General features: G+C 53.9%; 1 protein-coding gene across 14 annotated transcripts; it reads right to left on the reverse strand.

The window, feature by feature from the left end:
* Nucleotides 1-657: 657 nt before the first annotated feature.
* GBGT1 (globoside alpha-1,3-N-acetylgalactosaminyltransferase 1 (FORS blood group)) lies at nucleotides 658-11507 on the reverse strand. 14 transcript variants are annotated; one of them, XM_063696834.1, is made up of 8 exons: nucleotides 11296-11507; nucleotides 9874-10064; nucleotides 9195-9260; nucleotides 5239-5352; nucleotides 3727-3772; nucleotides 3608-3643; nucleotides 2885-3019; nucleotides 658-1949 (listed from the first exon to the last, which is right to left on the reverse strand). In XM_063696834.1, exons 2-8 carry the CDS (start codon nucleotides 9942-9944, stop codon nucleotides 1284-1286), a joined length of 1134 nt encoding a protein of 377 aa, XP_063552904.1. In that variant the 5' UTR covers nucleotides 9945-10064; nucleotides 11296-11507; the 3' UTR covers nucleotides 658-1283. The 14 variants fall into 14 exon arrangements, with proteins under 14 accessions (XP_063552904.1, XP_063552903.1, XP_063552901.1 ...); XM_063696833.1 differs by having other exon boundaries at nucleotides 658-1968; nucleotides 3722-3772; XM_063696831.1 differs by having other exon boundaries at nucleotides 2885-3056; nucleotides 3722-3772.
* Nucleotides 11508-22288: the final 10781 nt, after the last annotated feature.

Here is a 22288-nt window from a genome sequence, read left to right on the forward strand (position 1 = left end):
TGGCTCAGAGTCCCACGCCCACTGGTGACCTCACAGGGCTGCAGTGACCCTGGATACGGGAGCTCCCAGGGTTGTCCGGCTGCTGGGCTCCATACCCCTCTACATAGTTGGGAGTGTGTTGGATCTGCCAGCATGCTCCGCTTCACCCAGTCTCCCTGGAGAACTGGAATGAAATCCTGTCCGTTGCAGCCTCTAGCTTTAGCTCAGATTTTCTGGAGTAACTATATCCCTATTCGATTGTGTTTGACATCCAGTCTGCCTGTGTCCCCACTGCCTGATGGAACAGACACTGGGGACACAGGCAGGCTGGATCTGCAGGTAAAAACCACCTTAGTGGCCGGGCACAGTGGCTCACACCTGTAATCCCAGTACTTTGGGAGGTCGAGGCAGGTGGATCACTTGAGGCCAGGAGTTTGAGACAAGCCTGGCCAACATGGTGAAACCCTGTCTCTACTAAAAATACAAAAATTAACTGGGTGTGGCGGGCGCCTGTAATCCCAGCTACTTGGGAGTCTGAGGCAGAAGAATCGCTTGAACCTGGGAGGCAGAGGTTGCAGTGAGCCAAGATCACACCACTGAACTCCAGCCTGGGTGACAAGAGCGAAACTCGGTCTCAAACAAAACAAAACAAAACAAAACAAAAAAAATCACCCTAGCTAGGGTCGAGCACACGCCCCCTTTATTATAAACTGCCCCAAACCCTCTTAAGAAGGAGGTGGCTAGTCCCCTGAGAGTGCGGCTCACTTTGGGGTGCAGGAAACTGAGGGAGCCTAGACCTGCTCCATTTCAAAGGCTCACTCTGGGGGCCTGAGTGAGGAACTGGCTACATGTGGTTTGGAGACATCAAGGGACCCAGGACCCCTGTGACCAGAGAAAAGGGGTCTAGGGCGCCTTCACACCAGGGTATTAGAAATGCTACGTTAAGGGCAATATGCAATAAACGGGGGACTGGCACGGCAGGGTTCAGGCACTCTGAGTCGGGCTGAGGCTTCAGAGCCTGCCCCTCAAAGCACGGCTGCAGAACGTGGCAAGCCTGCCGGGCCCTGCCTTTGTAACTGCACCTCCCCTCCCCGTCTCATCGTTCCTATGCCGCATTACTGTGAGATCTTGTGTGCTACTGTGTGCACAGCCCTCTGCAGTTCACAGTGGCCTTTCCACGTCCCTTTTCCGGTTGAATTCGCCTGACTGACAGGGAGGCGGGACAGGGCTGGTCTGCACGCTCGTGAAGCACTGGTGGCTGCAGGTCTTTGGGTCCCTATCCATGGCAACCCCCAGCTCTGTGGTCAGCTCCTCAGGCAGCTGATATCCTTGTCCAGTGTAGAAAAGCGGATCAGCTTCAGGCTGGGTGGCTGGGGCTTCCTGTCGTCCCAGAGGTACTCGGGGGACAGCACCTTGGACGGCTTGTTTGAGATGAAGCGACGGTTCAGGTGGCTTTCCTCCCGCCAGGCTGCCATGATGCCATTGGCCTTGTCCGCCAGGATGGTCATGTGGCAGCCCCTAGTAAACTCATATACCCTGGCCACCTGCCCCCCGAAGACTGCCCCACCATAATAGAAGTCCCCTTCGCTGTCTGCCACAAAGGCAGTGGAAACACGCCTGCGCTCATAGGGGAACTGCTGGCGGGGAACGGCGTAGTAGCTTGGGTGAATGGCAGCCACCAGGTCTCCCAAGGTCTCAGGGCCCCACGGGTTCCGAAACACCATGTCCACATCAAGGCAGAAGAGGTAGTCCACCTCCTGGTGAGCCCTCTTAGCAATGTGCTGGCTGACGGTCTCCATCCGGCGCATGGATGTCTCCTCCCAGTGGGAGTGACCCTGGATGGGGATGGAGCTGAGGAGCCGGTGGGGACCCAGCGGGACCCCGGGAACGGCTGCAGGGTTGTCAGTGAAGATGTAGTAGTGCACCCGGTACCCACGCATGAAGAACTCCTCGGCTGACTCCAGGAAGGACTGGATGAAATGAGTGTACCTAGTGATGATCACCCGGTCACCCACTGCTACACCAGCAGCCTGCCAGGGTCCCCACTGTGTGCTGGGGTCAGCCAGGCTGGGGTCCACTTACCAGCTCCCCATCTCAAGATGTCACTCTGCTCTGGCCCTCTGGGTCCTCATTTGTCCAATTCCCAAAATGCTAGTACCAGCCTCTTATGGCTGTTGTAAGCATGTTCCTGGTAGAGATTCTTATGCTCCTAGGCCAGGTGAACTTTTACTGAGCAATTTCTAAGTGCCCAGCGACGTTCTAAGAATTCTTATGATCTTTGATCTGCATAAGCATGCCCATTTTATAGGCAGGAACATTGAGGATCACAGAGAAGAAAGTAGTGCAGAAGCAGGTAAGTGGACGAATCAAGGGAAGGCAAGTTGAGCTAGATGCTGGGGGCATGGAGGGGGGTGTGGTTGACACAGCCCTGCCCCCAGGCCAAAACTCATTGGACAAGGGGGTCACCTGACCCTAGGTGGACCGTTCATCATCTGGCCATGCTTTAGGGCCCCAGGAAGTTCCAGGAAGGAGTCCCAGAGGCCCAGAGGGAGGCTGCCAAGCGGCAGCTCCTAAAGGAAGGCCAGGTGGGGTCATGGGAGAGACGAGGGCAGAGGAGGGGTCTAGATGAAACAGGGAGGGGCAAGGGGGCCTCCTGACAAAGGCTCCTGCTGTCCCCTCACCTGGACTCTGCATCCTGTCTATGCTAGAGCCAGATCCCCTACTCCAGGAAGCCCCCATCCCACTATCGCACCCTACACTGTACTTTCTATCTGCTTGGCACCTGGTTCCGAGACTCCCGGGTGCCCAGCAGGGTCCTGTGTGCACGTCTGGTCTGGTCTCTTCCCAACTATAAACTCCCGTGGCTCAGGGAGAACTCCCTCCCCTTCCCCAGCCCACTACTCACTTCCCCACGGCAAACACCGTGACCCCAGTGGTCAGGTTCAGTGGCTGGTAGATGTGCTGCAGAAGCTCTGGGTTGAAGGTTCCCTCGGAGACGATGGGCGCCAACCAGGGTGTGAGTGTCAGCAGCTGTGTGGGCCTGGCAGCAGGGGGGCCGTGGGCACTGAGACCCTCCCCTGTGAAAGCCTAAGTCTCATCCCGGCCCTGGCTCTCACACTGTGTGACCCGGGGCAGCTTCGTCCCCATCTCTGGGCCTCCCTTTCCTCATATGGAAAGTGGGGATAATGATAGCCACCTCCCAGCAGGGTTGGGAGTACCAGGAGTTAACGCACACCAAGGAGAAGCCTGGCATTATTCATGTGTGCCAAGCCCCTAATAAATGAGGGTCATTAAAAAGGGCAAGACCACGTTGTTATGAACAATGGCCTGGGCACCTCCTGAGTGCAAGCACGGTGCAGATGTTACAATACCTCTCATCTGCTCCTCCAAACCCCAGTGAGCTAGGCACTATTATCCACCTGCACAGAAAAAGCTCAGAGCAGTTGGGTACGCTGCCCAGGGTCACACAGCCCAGGTCCCTGACTCCCAGCCCTGTGTCTTTCCACAGTCCCTAACTCTCTGGGCCCCAAGGCTACCCTGATGTTAGCACCTCCACTACCCCACCTTATAAATCAGAGCTCTTTTGTCCCTTCCCCCCGCCCCCATCAGGCCTCTCCATGACACCTACCTGTGCTCCAGCAGCTTGGGCTGGGGGTACTGTGACCTGCAACCAAGAAGGACCAGTGGTGGAGAAGAGCCACCACCCTCACGGCCACAAAAGAGGAAATGCCAGTCTCCTTACCATACCACGGGCTGGAGTGGCTTCTCCCTCTTGTAGTGCAGCTTCATGTTGCTGGTGGTAGAGGCAAGAAAGAGCCATCATCATGGGGCTGGGTACAGAGACACTCAGCACAGGAAGAAGGAGGAGTCAGAGGCCCCTGCGGGCGGGCACCCAGGGTCCATGCAGTCTCCCTCTGACCTTCCCCCACAGCCCCACGCGACTCTACAGAGGAGCTGGGGACCCCTACAGAAGTGATCTGTCCAGGGTCACTGAGAGAGTAAGTGGCAGGGCAGTGATTCGAACCCAGTGCCACTTGCTCCCGAGGCTGATGCTTTTCCAACCATGTCGCTCTCGTTGTCGGAAAGAAGATTTGAAAACCTGCAAAGGGCCAGGCGCGGTGGCTCACGCCTGTAATCCCAGCACTTTGGGAGGCCGAGGCAGGTGGATCACAAGGCCAGGAGTTCAAGACCAGCCTGACCAAGATGGTGAAACCTCGTCTCTACTAAAAATACAAAAATTAGCTGGGCGTGGTGGCGGGCGCCTGTAATCCCAGCTACTCGGGAGGCTGAGGCAGGAGAATTGCTTGAACCCAGGAGGCAGAGGTTGCAGTGAGCCGAGATCGCACCATTGCACTCCAGCCTGTGTGACAGAGCAAGATTCCGTCTCAAAAAAAAAAAAAAAAAAAAAAAAAAGGAAGAAAAGCTGCAAAGGCCTGGTGACTGGGACCTCGGGTGAGCTAATAGCTAATTAACCTGAGCCCACTGTAATGGTCAGTTGTAGGCAATCCTCCTGCCTTAGCCTCCTGAGTAGCTGGACCTGCCAGGCACTCATTACCACCCCCGGCTGATTTTTTAAAATTTTGTAGAGATGGGGTCTTGCTATGTCGCCCAGGCTGGTCTGTGAAAGTATTTTGTAGATGTGATTAACATTCTATATCAGTTGATTTTACGTAAAAGAGAGTATCCTAGACAACCTGGCTGGGACCGATCCAATCGGTTGAAAGGCCTTAAGAACAGAACTGGTGGCCAGCCCAGGTGGCTCACACCTGTAGTCCCAGCACTTTGGGGGCCCAACGCGGGCAAAGCGCTTGAGCGCAGTAGTTCAAGACCAGCCTGGGCAACATGGCAAGACCTTGTCTCTACAAAAACAACAAAAAGTAGCTGGGTATGGTGGTGTGCACCTGTGGTCCTGGCTACTTGGGAGGCTGGAGGATGGTTTGAGCCCAGGAGGTGGAGGTTGTAGTGAGCTGTAATCACACTACCGCACTCCAGCCTGGGCCACCCACAAAGTGAGACCCTGTCTCAAAAAAAAAAAAAAAGAACTTCACCTGTGGGCTGTGGTGTCCGCTCCTATCTGAGTTTCAGCTGCTTAGCCAGCCTCACCATCACATAAGTCAATTTTCCTAGGTATGTTGGCCATCTGTCTACCTTCCTACCTCTTACTGGTTCTGTTTCTCTAGTGGAACACTGACTGCCATTTCTCTGCATCTGCAAAATGGGCAAAACCATCCTTAGCCTTAGCGATGTGGTGAGAATTACACAAGGTGCGTGAGGGGCTCTTGACCATGTCCAGCATGGAGCAAGTGCTCAGTAAGGTGAGGGATCCTGGGCAAGTCTTGGCAGGCAGCCTCCATGGTCAGTTTCAAGGTCAAACTGGATGGAGAAGAAAGAAGGGGGTCCATGAAGGGGGTGCCAGGGCTGCAGGGTCAGACCCCTGGGCTCACCTCTGGCTCTGCCACTAACTGGCCCAGGGACCTGGAGCCAGACAGTTGACCCTGTGAACTTTAGTTTCCTCGTCCACAAAATGGGGACAATAAAACCATCCACTTAGAGTGTTTCCAGCAGGTGGAAGCGAGGTGCAGAGAAGGGAAAGACCGGCCGGGCGCGGTGGCTCATGCCTGTAATCCCAGCGCTTTGGGAGGCCAAGGCGGGCGGATCACAAGGTCAAGAGATCGGGACCATCCTGGGCAACATGGTGAAACCCCATTTCTACTAAAAATACAAAAATTAGCTGGGCGTGGTGGTGGGCACCTGTAGTCCCAGCTACTTGGGAGGCTGAGGGAGGAGAATCGCTTGAACCCGGGAGGCTGAGGGTGCAGTGAGCCGAGATCCCACCACCGCACACCAGCCTGGCGACAGAGCAAGACTGCATCTCAAAAAAAAAGGAAAAGGCCACCCAGCCAGCAGCAGCAACAAAAGGCCCGAGGCTGACTGTCCCCAGGCAGAAGCTCATAAGGATCCCACCCACTGATGACACAGTAGTCTGCCAGGTCCTTGTACGTTTCTTTTCTTTCTTTCTTTTCTTTTTTGAGGTGGGGTCTATCTGTGTTGCCCAGGCTGGAGTGCAGTGGCACAGTCTCGGCTAACTGCAGCCTTGACCGCCTGAGCTCAAGCGGTCCTCCCACACCAGCCCCCTGAGGAGCTGGGACCACAGGTGCCCACCACCACACCCAGCTGTTTTTGTATTAATATTTTTTGTACAGACTGGGTTTCACCATGTTGCCCAGGCTGGTCTTAAACTCCTGAGCTCAAGTGATCTGCCTGTCTTGGCTTCCCAAAGTGCTGGGATTACAGGCATGAGCTGCCTTGCCTGGTCCCCTGTGAGTTTCAATACGTCGTCTATGATGGGGTGGCTGAAGTCTCCTTGAACTCTTCCCCCCTCTAGGCTATGCTCTTTTATTTGTGGTAAAGTATACAAAACACAAGATCTACTACTTTAGCCATCTTTAAGTGTACAATTCAGTGGCATTAGGTACATTCACATTGTCATGCAACCATCCAACATTTGTGTCCAGAACTTTTTCATCATCCCAAAAGGAAGCTCGGTCCTCATTAAACAACAGCTTGCCGTTGCCCCTCCCCCAGCCCCTGGGAACCATAATTCTACTTCTGCCTCTATGAACTTGAGTATGGAAAGTACTTCCTATAAGTGGAATAATAAAGTTTTTGTCCTTTTGTGATTAGTAGCTACTTTTTTTTTTTTCTTTTTTTAGATGGAGTCTCAGTAACCTTGTCATCCCAGCTGGAGTGCAGTGGTGTGATCTTGGCTCACTGTAACCTCAGCCTCCTGGGATCAAGTGATTCTCCTGCCTCAGCCTCCCAAGTAGCTGGGACTACAGGTGTGTGCCATCACACCCCGCCGATTTTTGTATTTTTATTAGAGACGGGGTTTCATCATGTTGGCCAGGCTGGTCTCGAACTCCTGAGCTCAAGTGATCCACCAGCCTCAGCCTCCCAAAGTGCTGGGATTACAGGCATAAGCCGCTACACCCAGCCAAGTTGCTACTCTTGAATCAACAATTTTTTAAAGTCAGTTCGTCAAATTGGCCCTCTGCCCTAGTTTCCTACAAGAAAGCATGTTTCAGGGCCGTGCTCAGAAAGCCCTGGGATTCCAAGAAGCGGTCAGGAGTTAGAAGGGGTACCAAACAGCCCAGCATTCTGCGCCTCCCTGGCAGCGAGCTCCTCTTTTCTCTCCACAAGCCCAGACACACTCCGGCTGCAGTGAAGAGTTACACACAAGAATACAAAAGCAGGCCAGTGTGGTGGCTCATGCTCGCAATCCCGGCAGGGGCGAGTTGGGACGACCCCTTGAGGCCAGGAGTTCCAGACCAGCCTGGGCAACACAGTGAGACCCTGTCTCTACAAACAAATAAAAAAAATTAGCTAGGAGGTGTGGTGGTGAGTACCTGTGGTCCTAGCTACTCAGAAGGCTGAAGTGTGAGGATCACTTGAGCCCAGGAGGTCAAGGCTGTAGTGAGCTGTGATCGTGCCACTGCACTCCAGCCTGGGCAACAGAGCCAGACCTTATCTCCCCCCGCCACACACACACACCAGATAGACAAACTGGAAAGAAAAAAAAAAGTTGTAGGTATACTCAGCCAAGAGTGATGATAGAGAACCCACAAATGGACCAAACAGAGAAGGTGGGGAAGGAGCACTTCACACAAGAAAAATTTCAATTAACGGGAAGACGTAGGGAAATGAGAGTCTCGCTAGTAATAATAAAAATAAAAATAAAAAATTAAGGCCAGGGGTGGTGGTTCACGCCTTTAATCCCAGCACTTTGGGAGGCCGATGGGGGGCGAAGCCTGGCCGAAGGGGGCAAAGACCAACCTGGCCAACATGATGAAATGCTGTTTCTACTAAAAATACAAAAATTAGCTGGTGTGCCTGTAATCCCAGCTATTCAGGTGGCTGAGGCATGACAATTGCTTGAACCTGGGAGGTGGAGGTTGCAATGAGCTGAGATCACGCCACTGTACTCCAGCCTGGGTGGCAAAGGGAGACTCTATCTCAATATAATAATAATAATAATAATAATAATAATAATAATAATAAATAAATAAAATTTATACCAAAGAGGATAGCATTTTCCCTCTCCCAATCAGCAAGGTAGGTTCATTTTTGTTTTCATAACCTCTGGTATTCCCAGCAGTAGCCCAGGTGTACTACACGGTGGCTTTGCTGGGTACTGCTTGGGCAGGGCACATGAATGAGTGACTGATGTGCTGTGGTCCTTCTGGAAATAACCCAATGAGTTGGATCAGAACCTATCCACATCCTCCGGCCACTAAGGGAACATATCTGAACAAAATGATCTTTGAAATGGAAAAGGGGTTATGCTGCTCATCACAAACTAATTGAGAGCCCTGGGAAATTGGGAGCAACCTAAATCCCGAGAGCAATTGGTGGTGGGAAAGAGAGAGGGGCTCAAAAATTATGTGTCAGTCCCTGGGTGGAATAAGATGATGGTGACCGGACTGATGCAGTAGCTCATGCCTGTAATCTCAGCACTTTGGGAGGCTGAGGCAGGTGGAACACTTGAGGTCAGGAGTTTGAGACCAGCCTGGCCAACATGGTGAAACGCCATCTCAAATAAAAATACAAAAATTAGCCAGGTATGGTGGCGGGTGCCTGTAATCCCAGCTACTTGGGAGGCTGAGACAGGAGAATCTCTTGAACTGGGGAGGTGGAGGTTGCTGTGAGCCAAGATCGTGCCACTGCACTCCAGCCAGGGTGACAGAGTGAGACTCTGACTCAAAAAAAAAAAAAAAAAACTCCTTAGGTGAGGAGGACTTTGGTCACATGTTCATTTGTTCCTTGAATCCATGGAACACAAAATTGAGCAACAAGGTCAAGTCCTAAAAGCACTGAACACAACCCCTGCTGGTCACCGGGAGCAACAGCAGGCTGTTTATGGGCATCATTGCACTCTGTGTTCTCAGTGGCCAGACACAGCAAGCAAGGCTCACAGCTGTGCAACATGTGGACAGTCAGACCATGCAGAGGGCTGCAAGGATGCTGGAAGACCGAAATGGGAATTTCACTTCACGCTTGTCACAGCCCTTAAATTACATAAATACTATTGCATTTATCAGAAACATGAACTTAGGAATCAGGAACCGGCAGATGAAGTGAACTTAAATACTCTCCTGTCTCCCCAGCTGTGAGCAGCCCTCAGGGCTCCCAGTTCTCTTAGCCACACCCATACTTACAAGATCTCTGGGCAGGGGAGATAATAGGGGACATAGGAGACTGGCAGCCAGTTCTCAAGATACACCCTGTGAATAAAAAAAAAAAAAAAAATCTGTTGATCCACTCTGCACCAGAGGCTGAAAACACACCTCATGCACATCATTGGGAGTGCAGGTCTCCCACAGTGCATTAGGAGGCCAGGTCCCCTGTCATTCTGTAGGTCTGGCTGACCTTGGAGGACAAAGCCTGCTGGTATTCCTGGCATGTGTCACAGGGCCTGCCATGCAGTCATTCATTCACCCATAGAGTCATTCATTCCTAGGGAGTGTATATTCTTGATGCCAGGCCCCCCACACAAACAGCAGGGTGAGGGGCAGCCCCAGGAACTTCATGGAAGGACAGAAACAGAGGGTGAATTTGGGAGCGTGAACGGGGATTCCCCATCAACATTGTTTGAAGGATGATCCAGGCAGAGAAAAGAGCAAGTCAAAGGCCAGGAGGCCAGTACAAGGCAGAATTCAGAAGCCAGAGACACTAGTTGGGTCTTACTGGGGCTGGGGTTGGAGAACAGGTGAGTCAGGAGGGGTTGGTGGGATCTGGAATCCTATGAGGAGATCAAGGTTTTGGGGTTGATCTGCAGAGACAGGGGGAGTCCTGGGTGGGGACAGAGACAGGGAGAGCTCCGTGGGGCAGACTCACCATAGGACACTGAGGCTTGTGCCCGCCAACAGGCAGAACCCCAGACCCAGGGCCAGTCTCCGGCGATGCATTGCTGGGGGCTGCACCTGAGCCTGGGCACTTGTAGAAACCCCCACCGGCCTGGGCGGATGAGGCTGTCCCCTCGCAGGGATGTCAGGCTCTGAGCCTGGTCTCTGAGGTCCCAGGAACACCTGCAAAGGAACACTTTTGTTTTTTTGAGATGGAGTTTCATTCTTGTCAACCGGGCTGGAGTGCAGTGGCGCAATCTCCATTCACTGCAACCTCTTCTCTTGGGTTCAAGCGATTCTCTTGTCTCAGCCTCTTGAGTAGCTGGGATTACAGGCATAAGCCACCATGCCCAGCTAATTTTTGTATTTTTAGTAGAGAAGAGGTTTCTCCATGTTGGTCAGGCTGGTGTCCTGACCTCAGGTGATCCACCCGCCTCGGCCTCCCAAAGTGCTGGGATGACAGGCTTGAGCCACTGCACCGGGCCAGGAATGCCCTTTATGGGGAGACGGTGACCCCAGCCCTGCAGCCCTGCCGCCCTGCCCTCCCCTCGGTCACCCACTGGGGTCATGTGGACTCTAGGTCCCGCTGGACCCCGGGCTCAGCTCTGGCAGCTCTGGGAGGCGCACGGTGGCAGTGGCTCGGTGCTCAGCTGTTGCTTCCAGCTGTCCTTTGGGAGAGGGGCTGGGACCGACTTCGCCGAGGCCGCAAAGGCGGACCCCTGCCTTGGCTCCCGCGTCTCCCTCACTAGGTCCATTGTCAGAGGTGAGCCGAGGCCGCCGGGAGGGGCGCATGGGCCAGTCCACCGTCCGCTGGAAATCAAGCACCGAGGCACAGCGAGGACACATGCAGTCCCAGCGCAGGATGCGCGGGAAGGGGCGCCCAGGATTCCCCGAGGGGAGCGAGGTGGCCGCTGTCCACCTCTCTGGGAGGCAGGGCCCGGGTTCTCCACGGAACGATGGGAACGCGCCTCAACTCGCTGGCTCGTTGACCTTGGGCCAGTCATCCCCTGCTCCCGGCCTCAGTGGATGGGGGGCGGCACGCGGCGCCCGGGGGGAGGACACGCGGGGACGGCTGTAAAACGCTGGGCGCAGCCCGGGCCACAGTGAGCGGAGAGCCGGGGACCTGGGGATTAGGCCGCTGCCACTCGGGAGTGTCCGGCAAGCCCTCTCCCTCTCTCTTCCTCTGGGGCCTCAGTTTCCCCACCCGGGCCTCCAAGCCCCGTCTCGCCCCCGCCTCCCGGGAACGCAGAGCCCAGTCCCGAGCGCCGCCGGCCCCAGCCCGTGGTCGGGACCCGGGACCCTGGGTCCGAGATGCGCACCTCCCGGGCTCAGGGCCCTCCTCCTTGGCCCCTTGCGTGGCAGGGACTGGGTGGGGCCAAGGGAGCGCGACTGTCCCTGCGGGGTGCAGACTTACTCCTTGCTGCCGGACCGGCGTTAGGACGGTTGGAGGGGCGCCACCCCGGCGCAGAAAACGGACTCAGCTGGCCTGGGCCCCCGCGATACCCGGGCGATCGGCGGCGCAGGTAGAGCTTGGAGCAGGGCAGGCAGCGGGGCCGCGGGCCAGACAGAAAAGAGGAAGACAGACAGGAAAGAGGACAGAAAAGAGAAGCCAGACAGGAAAGAGGGAGCCGCAGCCCCGCCCACCTACCGCAGGCCCCGCCCCTGCGGTCCGAGAGCCCCTTCCCTGCGGCCTGGGAGCAGGATCCCGGGGGACCGAGCGCCTGGAGCTGACCCCTGGGCCTGGCTTCCGCTAGCCGCCTAGAACTCTGCCTAGGATGCAGCGGGCCCAGCTCGGGGGGCCAAGAACCGCAGGTCCGGGGCCATGGTAGGGTGTGGGTGGAGAAATGAAGCGATTTGTGGGGAAAACCTTACCTTGTTTATAAGAGCTTTGAAGCAGTCACGGAAAGGGAGAACCAGCTGGACGCAGCTTGCTGTCCGGTTTAGGATCTGTCCTTCTTTGCTCGGGGCCTCTGAGCCAGGCGCCCCTACCCAGCGAGGGGACACAAGTGAGTGGCTCCCAGAATTACCCGGAGCCTCCGTGTTCTCTTCTGTGAAATGGGACTGGCCACACTTTCTTCCCACGGCCTGTCGGGGTTGCATTATCCCTTCCACGAAGGGCTACTCTTTTCCACCCCAGGGACTCTGGGACCCCAGGAGAGACCCTCTTGCAGCTCAACAGAGGTCGGCCAGTGCATGGGGTAGAAAGTTTTCGTAGCAGAAGCCTCTCCTAGGAAGGGTGCGAGAGGGGAGGGACAGTAAGGTGAAATGAAGGGGCCCTAAGGGAAAATAAAAGAGAGAGTGACCAAAGGGGTGGGGGGTGGGACCCAGCCAGAGCCGGGCTCAGAGAGGTTATGGGTGTGCTCCAGGTCACAGTGCAGCTGGAAGTTGGAAACCCAGCCCTGCCTGGTGCCTGGGCACAGCCTCCCAGGCCCCTCAGGGGTGTGATGATTACCTGTGTCCTTGGGGTTTCTGTAGAGCACCTTGGGGTTCCTGTAAGGCAGGGCCTGTTTTCTCAGTTGGCAGGAGCCTGGCACCGGCCCTGGGAGCTGGTGAGTGCTGTTCAAAAGGTCATGCTTCCACCTTTTCGCTGCAAACACTAGCTCCCTGGGACCTGGTCTGGGATCTGCTGATTCATTTTCCTTACTCAGTTTATGTTTGCAAAGTTCCCTGGTCTGCCTTCCAGACACTGATGCCTCTCTGGGAATTGTTTTCTAATACAGCTTTAAGGTGAGCAAGACAGGGCCGACCTAGCCCTATGGCTGTGCCTAATGGCCGCAGCCCTCCCTTGGCCCATCCAGCAGTCTCTCCATCCCTCCCCGCTGCACCCCCAGAGGAGAAAAAATGTGGCCTAAAGACAGCACTGGCCTGGAGGGGGCTGGGTACAAAGGTAAAGAAAGACAAGAGAGACCTCCATGACTTAAAAATATAATAATCAAAGGCAAGGGAGGTAAAAGGAAGATGGGAGAAAACACTGTAGGTGCATGTGGGCATCTTTCTCATTGGGGAGTTAAGTGGGCTGAAATAGGAATGTAGGCAGAGACTTGCAGTGTTCAAGGGAACCAGAAAGAACAAATCCAAGCCAGGCAGAGTGGGAGAAGAGCAGTGGGGAGAAGAGTCACTGCTAGCCTTCCAGTTCTGTCTCTGTCTCTGTTTTTCTGTCTGTCTCTCTATATATGACTTAAAGAAAACTCTTATTAAATATTACTTAAGGCTGAGCATGGTGGCTCAAGCCTGTAATCCCAGCACTTTGGGAGGCCAGGGTGAGAGGATCACGTGAGCCCAGGAGTTCAAGAGCAGCCTGGGTAACATAGCAAGCTATGAGGCTGGAGTAAGGGTGCCAGAGTGAGACTATGTCTCAAAAATAAGTAAATAAATAAAATTTATGTTTTACTTAACTTTTTTTTTTTTTTTTTTAATGGAGTCTCGCTCTGTCACCTGGGCTGGAGTGCAGTGGCGTGATCTTTTGAGATGGAGTCTTGCTCTGTCGCCCAGGCTGGACTGCAGTGGCACAATCTCGGCTCACTGCCTCCCAGTTCAACCTCTGCCTCCCAGTTCAAGCAATTCTCCTGCCTCAGCCTCCTGAGTGGCTGGGATTACAACATCTGGCTGATTTTTATATATTTTTAAGTAGAGACGGGGTTTCACCATGTTGGCTAGGCTGGTCTCGAACTCCTGACCTCAGGTGATCCACCCACCTCGGCCTCCCAAAGTGCTGGGATTACAGGTGTGAGCCACCGTGCCTGGCCTTACTTATCTTTTGAGGAGATGGTGGGCCACTGAAGCCGGGACCCAGATTGGCACTTCCACTGCTAGCTGTGGGTGAGATGCTGTCCCTGCTTTTGCGCTGTGAGCTCTCAGGACAGGGATGGTGTCTGGGGTTCACTGTCATATTCCAGGTGTCTGCACACAACAGGGGTGCTGGATGCATGAATGAGTGAAGGAATGAATGAAACCAAGACTTGTTTGTGTCTCAGGTTCCTCCTCTGTCAAATAAGAGTACCTGCTTCAAGGGGCTGTTGGGAGGATGACACTGATTCATTCATCTATTTATTCAATAAATGTGAATTGCCTCCTGTGCCTGAGACTCTGTTCTAGAGGCTAAGAACACACGGTGAACAAGCACGTTCCCCGCCGGTGTGGAGCCCCCCCCTCACCCTGAGCAGGGTTTAAATGAGGAAAGACAGGTCTCAGGCACGTGGTCCAAGCTCAGCGAGGGCAGCAGCTGGGATTGGGAGGTCACGCGCAAGTTCTTGTGCAGCAGCTCAGGGCCAGCCTGGGTGGGGTCGGCGGTGGAGGGGATGTAGGACTCTTGGTCCGAACTCCTAGGCTATCCAGTGTCCCTCTGTGACCATTCCCCTCACTGGGCCTCAGCTTTTCATCTGGAAAATGGGCTTGTGAGGACTCATCTCTCGGTTTCTCCGTAAATTGGTCTTGATCTTCTGAAGCACACAAAGAAGTGACCTGTCTTCCCACTGGTAATCCTGGAGGGCTGAGGTTTGCATTCATGAAGGGAACAGGGAAATGTCCTCTCGTAGGGGACTGGCTAAAGTCCCCCTTCTGGTTAGCGGCAGAGCTGGGCTGAGACCCCTTGGCTCAGACAAGAGAGACCTCCATGACTTAAAAATAAAATAATCAAAGGCAAGGGAGGCCCTTGGGCTCCCCACCATGCACAGACCCTCTGTAATTGATCCCCAGCTGGGCCCTACCTCTGGGATGCCAGAGAATGCTCCAGAGTGTTTCCCAGAAATAAGGGAGTTCATGGTCAAGTCTGGGAACTCAGGTGAGCAGGGGTGGCAGAACACCCCGGACCTTTAATCTCTAAGGGGAGGTGGGGAGAGTCTGCAGAGCTTCCCTGGCCATGGAGCTGGGGTGGAGGGACTGGGTGGGGTGGAGGCAGGCCCCATGGCCCCCCGTGTGGGCCTCACTCTCCTCACTTTAGGAGAAGCTTCTGTCTGGAACAAGAGCCAGTGCTCTCCTGAGTGGCCATCAGGCATCTCTGCAAAGCTCAGTTTGGACCCAGACATTGATTTTGGTTCCCATTGGCCTTGGAACCTGGGGGTGGGCAGCAGCAGGAGGGTCCTGAGGACAGACCCCAAGTCTCAGCTCATCACCCAAGGTTCTGCCCCTGCTTTGCTGGCTGATCTCGGACAAAGCCTCAGTTTTTCCCACTATGCATCGCAGTGACAGCTTCCTTTAGTGCTTTTCAAGCTGGGCCTCTCAGAGGCCTAGGAATGGGGTGTCGGGGAGGAGGCTCCTGAAATGTGTCTGTGTGTCTGGGTTGGGGGTAGGGAGTCCAGACCTCATCCCAGCTCCACCCTGAGCAGCTCTGTCCCGGGTTTGATACACTGGGGTTCTACATCTGTATTATCAGAACAATGTATCACTGCCCCAAAAAGGTGGGGTTTAAAGACTCCAGGGCTGGGTGGACTCTGGGCCAGCCCTGCTCCTCTGGGGCTCCCTGCACTGTGTTCCTCTTTGACCTGGTGGTTCAGGAGGACAAGTGCATTCACATCCATACAGCTGGCCCACCCAGAACCCAGCGGCATCCAGGAGCCAGTCTCTGATCCAAGCCCACCATCCTGCACTAGCTAAGGCCTGGCCTGGATACAAGCAGAACCCACCGCACCCTGTCCCAGGGGAGCCAGTCCAAGCACTAACTGAAACCAGCCAGCTAGGCTCGGAGGAGGGATCCCAGGGCTGGTTCCTGGGCCCCCAGCACCCGGGAGAGGAGCTTCTTGGCTGTGCTGGAAGCCACACCTAGACCTTGACCCCAGGGATGCCCAGAAGAACACATGTTCAGCAGGCTCCCCTGAGAGCAGAAGGGGCCACGCTTCAGAAATGGTGGAAAGATGAAAATCCAGCCTCCGCCTGCATCAGGACAATGAAATAAGATAATGAGTTAGATAGCATATCTCACCTACGAAGTGTGCAGCCATTTCCCCCAAAGCTCCTTGAGTGGAAAACACACACATACACACACTCTCTCTCTCTCTCTCTCTCTCTCTCTCTCTCTCTCTCTCTCTCTCTCTAAGGGCTTTTTCTCTTCCCTCATTCAACAGTCAACACAGAAGACTTCTATGGTCCAGCGTGTGGGGGTTTCCCACACACCAGGCAACAGACACCAGTTGGGTGTCCTCTAATTCAATTTGATTTTGACGCTGTCTACCTGGAGGTAGCATCAGATCTCCCGGGTTGAGATCTCAGTCCCACAAGACTGCCCCCTCCCCCACTGCCCACTGACGCCATCACAAATCTGGGTTTCCAAGGAGAATCGCTTGAACCTGGGAGGCAGAGGTTGCAGTGAGCTGAGATCACACCATTGCACTCCAGCCGGGGTGATAGAGTGACTCCATCTCCAAAACAAACAAAAAAAAACAAACAAACAAATCTGGGCTTCCAGAGCTTCTGACTCACCAGCTGCAAACTGGAGTTCCCAGAGCCTCCTCTTTGGGTTCAATTAATTTGCTAGAGCAGCTCACAGAACTCAGGGAAACATGTTTACTGGTTTATTATAAAAGATATTACAAAGCATACAGATGAAGGAATGTGTAGGGCGAGGTATGGGGGAAGGGGTGCGAAGCCTCCAGCCCTCCCCGGACGCCCACCCTCTGGGAGCCTCTATGTGTTCAGCCATCCAGAAGCTCCCTAAACCCTGTCCTCTTGGGCCTTTTATGGAGGCTTCATTGGATAATCGGATAGGCATGACTGAAGCATGGACAACTGTGTAGAAACACGGTTGGACAAAAAGGGCATGGTCTAGCATTAGCGCACGGTCTAGCATTAGCGCACGGTCTAGCATTAGCTCACAATCTAGCATTAGCGCACGGTCTAGCACTGGCGCACGGTCTAGCACTGGTGCACGGTCTAGCACTGGCGCACGGTCTAGCACTGGCGCACGGTCTAGCACTGGCCCACGGTCTAGCATTGACGCACGGTCTAGCATTGGCGCACGGTCTAGCATTGGCGCACGGTCTAGCATTGGCGCACGGTCTAGCATTAGCTCACAATCTAGCATTAGCGCACGGTCTAGCATTGGCGCACGGTCTAGCACTGGCGCACGGTCTAGCATTAGCTCACAATCTAGCATTAGCGCACGGTCTAGCATTAGCGCACGGTCTAGCACTGGCGCACGGTCTAGCACTGGCGCACGGTCTAGCATTGGCGCACGGTCTAGCATTGGCTCACAATCTAGCATTAGCGCACGGTCTAGCATTGGCGCACGGTCTAGCACTGGCGCACGGTCTAGCACTGGCGCACGGTCTAGCATTGGCGCACGGTCTAGCATTGGCGCACGGTCTAGCATTGGCTCACAATCTAGCATTAGCGCACGGTCTAGCACTGGCGCACGGTCTAGCATTGGCGCACGGTCTAGCACTGGCGCACGGTCTAGCATTAGCTCACAATCTAGCATTAGCGCACGGTCTAGCATTAGCGCACGGTCTAGCACTGGCGCACGGTCTAGCACTGGCGCACGGTCTAGCACTGGCGCACGGTCTAGCATTGGCGCACGGTCTAGCATTGGCTCACAATCTAGCATTAGCGCACGGTCTAGCATTGGCGCACGGTCTAGCACTGGCGCACGGTCTAGCACTGGCGCACGGTCTAGCATTGGCGCACGGTCTAGCATTGGCGCACGGTCTAGCATTGGCTCACAATCTAGCATTAGCGCACGGTCTAGCACTGGCGCACGGTCTAGCATTGGCGCACGGTCTAGCATTGGCGCACGGTCTAGCATTGGCGCACGGTCTAGCCTTAGCCCATGGTCTAGCATTAGTGGAGTGGGAAACTCACAAGGCCTGTCTGTGCAGATTCTTCTTGGCTTCTCCCTGCAGCATTCCTTCCTCCAGGGTATGGGGTGGGACTCCTAAAATGGGGATCTTGTGACCTACAATTAGACAAGGTAGGTCAGAGAATTTATGGCCAGACAGAAAGGCAGGGGAAGATTCTTGCCTTGGGGAGAAAAAGGAGCAGGTGAAAGGAGGGCAGGAGAAGGTCAGAGAGAGAGAGACAGAGAGAGACATTCTGTTTTCTGAGGCCTGCTTCTGAGGCCTAAAACACCCCAACATTATAACAAGCACTATGGGAGTCATGAGCCAGGAATCATGGATGGAAATATATATATTTGGCATGATATCACACCCCTGAAATTTGAAACCCTTGGATTGGCTGAGGGGGATGGACACTTTCCCCCTGGCAGTGGGAGAAGGGTCTGGACTCTCCTTCTGGAGGGTGAGTTGGCACTAAGACCCCAGCACACCCGCCCTTGGATTCAGTTTGTCTACTTCTAGAAAACAGGAAAGGTTTAGAGACACGAACAAAGGGTTCAAGTTCGAGGATAGTCATCTCTGCCCATCTCAGAGCCCCGAGTGGCACACTCGCCCCCCAGCCTTGAGCAGGGGGATCTGGTGTCCCTGGAGGAAGAAACACGCCCCACAGCCATTAAAGGTGCTGCTGTTGGCTGGGCACGGTGGCTCACGCCTGTAATCCCAGCACTTTTGGAGGCCAAGGCGGGCAGATCATGAGGTCAGGAGTTTGAGACCAGCCTGGCCACATAGTGAAACCCCATCTCTACTAAAAATACAAAAAAAAAAAAAATTAGCCAGGCATGGTGGCATGTTCCTGTAGTCCCAGCTACTTGGGAGGCTGAGGCAGGAGACTCGCTTGAACTTGGGAGGCAGAGTTTGCAGTAAGCCGAGACTGCGCCATTGCACTCTAGCCTGGGTGACAGAGTGAGACTTCATCTCAAAAAAAAAAAAAATGCTGGTGTCAGATCAGGCACGGTGGCTTACACCTGTAATCCCAGAACTTTGGGAGGCCAAGGCAGGTGGATCATTTGAGCCCAGGATTTCAAGACAAGCCTGGGTAACATAGGGAGACCCCATCTCTACAAAAAAATTAGCTGAGTGTGGTGGCATGCACCTGTGGTCCCAGCTACTTGGGAGGCAGAGGCAGGAGGATGGCTTCAGCCCAAGAAGTTGAGGCTGCAGTGAGCCATGATCGTGCCACTGCTCTCCAGCCTGGGCGACAGAGCAAGACCCTGTCTCAAAGAAAAAAAAAAGCTGGTGTCAGACAGAGGTCAGCACACCCCTCACTGGACCATGAGCCGAGTTAATGGGGTAGACTGGGATTTTATTTATTTATTTATTTATTTTTGAGATGGAGTTTCACTCTTGTTGCCCAGGCTGGAGTGCAATGGTGTGATCTCAGCTCACTGGAACCTCTGCCTCCCAGGTTCAAGCAATTCTCTTGCCTCAGCTTCCCGAGTAGCTGGAATTACAGGCACCCGCCACCACGCCCATCTAACTTTTTGTATTTTTAGTAGAGATGGGGTTTCACCATGTTGGTCAGGCTGGTTTCAAACTCTGACCTCAGGAGGTCCACCCACCTCAGCCTCCCAAAGTGCTGGACTTACAGGCAAAAGCCACTGCGCCTGGCCTGGATTTTAAACAAAATAGAAAACATTGGAGAGTGGCCTCCCAGGAAGGGCCAGGGTTTCGTGGACTGCTGGTCTCAGGTGTGTGCTTGTGGACACCGTCAGACATGAAGTGTTCTCGATGGGGGACAGGCCAGGTGTGGCAGGTGTGGGAGGGGGTTGGGGTAGCCCAGGACACCCGTACAGGAGAGGCCGCCTCCTGGCCTCTAACATCCTTTCTCAGGGCTCCCCCTTCCCAGGAGAGTGGGGAGCCTTGTCTTTGAGCCAGACAGACCTGGCTAAATCCCCAGCACTGCTACTTACTGGCCAGGAGGTGCTTCCATTTCCCACTTAGAGCATGGGGGAACCACGTTCTCCACCTCAGAGGCTTGGTTGCAGATGACACGGTTTGCGCTCCAGCCCCTGGCACACACTGATGGCAGCTGGTAGATGACTGCACCTGCATCTGGCCTGGCTGTACTAGGCAGCTCCCTCACCCAGCCCGCTGCTCCGAGCTTGACCAGGCACTATGGTTACCTCTCAGGCACCAGGTGCCCTCCCGGCTGAGCTTTCCTGGCCCGAGGAGGCCACTTACTCCGGCCTCTCACAAGGGGGGATGCGTGCGGAGACCCCAGGGAGGCAGAGAGGATGCAGCCCCTGGCTGTGCTGGGGTTTTTCTACTTACAAAGCTCCTGGTGCATTTGCTTCAGGCTCTGTGCCGAGGCAGCCCGAGCTGGGCAGGAACCACAGCTGCACTGCTCTCTGGCCGAGAGACTTTAGTCGTGACCGTTTCCCTCTCTGAGCACCGGCTTCTTTGCTTAGAACAGAACAGGGATCCACGGTGAAGACCCCTGCTCCCAGGTGGGATAGCATCATGTACCTCAAACCCCATGGGAGCGTCCTCTTTTGCACGCCAGCACCAGCCAGCAGAGCAAGAGCATTAATGCCCCAGGGATGACCCTTTACCACAGAGACAGAGCCCATCCAGGTGGGACACCGGGAGGCTGAGCCGAGACTGAGCCCGGGCACCCACTGCAGAGCTCGCTCATCAGGGCCACTCTCTGGCTCCCCTCCTCCGGGCTCACCTTCCCATGTCCTCACTCAGGTGTCCTGGGATCATCTGCAACAAATGACGTGTCCCCAAGTCCTTGTCTGCTTTCAGGGACCCAGACTCTGCTAGGGTTCCGCACTGGCTGCAGGACTTGAGCAGGTGGTCTCCACCTTCTGGACTTGAGTGTCCTAATCTGTAAAATGGGGACAAAAGTCCTAACTCATGAAGTCATTAAAGGAGACACGGCATGTGCATATGCAAAGTGATGCACAGTCAAAATGCCAATCAATTGCAAAGGGAAATGCAAATCGTGGGAAGAAACCGGAGCTCGCCTGGCTGAGGAAGGGCTGCTGGCAGCCTGTCCAGACATAGCAAGCCACTGCCAAGGGAGACCCTGGCGGAGTCAGATCACTTAGCAATGGAAAAAGAGACAACTGACAAAAAAGATAATGCGACAGACGGTTTCAAAGAGAACAATTTAAGCACTAGAAGATTTAAGAACCCTTAGGAAAACTAATGAGGCCCTAGAAGATTTCTGCTGATACGCTATAATTTTGTCGTAAAAATTGTGTCACACATACCTAATCTACTGTGGACTTATTTATTCATTGTTGTTTCTAAAACTCAGTGTATACTTGCTATTATAGCTTCCTTTTCTGGGGGAGGGGGGTTGGGACAGAGTTTTTCTCTGTCACCCAGGCTGGAGTGCAGTGGCATGATCTCAGCTCACTGCAACCTCTGCCTGTCAGGTTCAAGCGATTCTCAGCCTCAGTCTCCCCACTAGCTGGGATTACAGGTGCCCGCCTTCACGCCCAGCTAATTTTTGTATTTTCAGTAGAGACGGAGTTTCTCCATGTTGGCCAGGCTGGTCTCAAACTCCTGACCTCAGGTCATCCGCCCGCCACAGCCTCCCAAAGTGCTGCGATCACATGCGTGAGCCACTGCACTGGGCCACATTTTGTTAAATATACATTTGGCTGGACGTGGTGGCTCACACTTGTAATCCCAGCACTTTGGGAGGCCGAAGTGGGCGGATTCCTTGAAGCCAGGAGTTCAAGACCAGCCTGGGCAACATGGAGAAACCCCGTTTCTACAAAAAATACAAAAATACAAAAATTAACTGGGTGTGGTGGTGTGTGCCTGTAGTCCCAGCTACTTGGGAGTCTAAGGTGGGAGAATTGCTTGAGCCAGGGAGGGAGAGAATGCAGTGAGATTGCACCATTGCACTTCAGCCTGGACAACAGAGTGAGACCCTGTCTTAAAGCAAACAAGCAAACAAAAAAGGCTACATTTATTTTTCATATTTTTATTTCATTTTTCAAGATCAAGTGCCAAGTAGGCCTTTTCTCCATTATTTCTTTCAAATACAGGACTCTCTTTTAATTAAATGACCAATTCCCGGTGCTCATCATCCCTGCTAACCCCAAGGACAGTCCCTGCACGTCACACAGTGGGCGTGAGCTCCACGTGGGGAGTGACCTCATCGGATCACGCTCACTGAGGCACACAGCTGGGCACATAGCAGGACCAGAGAATATTTGCTGAATGAGTGAATGCATCGGGAAGCTATGGTGCTGGTGTTACCAGCTGTTAAAACTTCAGACAAGTTAAATTTGATGGAGTTTAATTGGAAAAAAATAAAAAAGAAATGATTCACAAATCGGGCAGCCTCCAGAATCACAGCAGATTCAGAGACTCTGGGGGTTCCTCGTGGTCAGAACAAATTTATAGACAAAAAAGTAAAGTGATGTACAGGAATTGGAAATGAAGTACAGAAACAGAGATTGGTTGCATCTCGGCGTTTGCCTTAGTTGAACACAGTTTGAACACTCAGCAGTCTATGAGTGGTTGAAGTATGGCCGCTGGGATTGGCCAACATTCAGCCATTGTTATAGGTGCATACTACTAAGTTGGGTTTTCCATCTTGTCTGCCTATTAAGCCAG

The sequence above is a fragment of the Gorilla gorilla genome, chromosome 13 (genome assembly GCF_029281585.2).
Source record: "Gorilla gorilla gorilla isolate KB3781 chromosome 13, NHGRI_mGorGor1-v2.1_pri, whole genome shotgun sequence".
NCBI classification, from domain to species: Eukaryota; Metazoa; Chordata; class Mammalia; order Primates; family Hominidae; genus Gorilla; species Gorilla gorilla.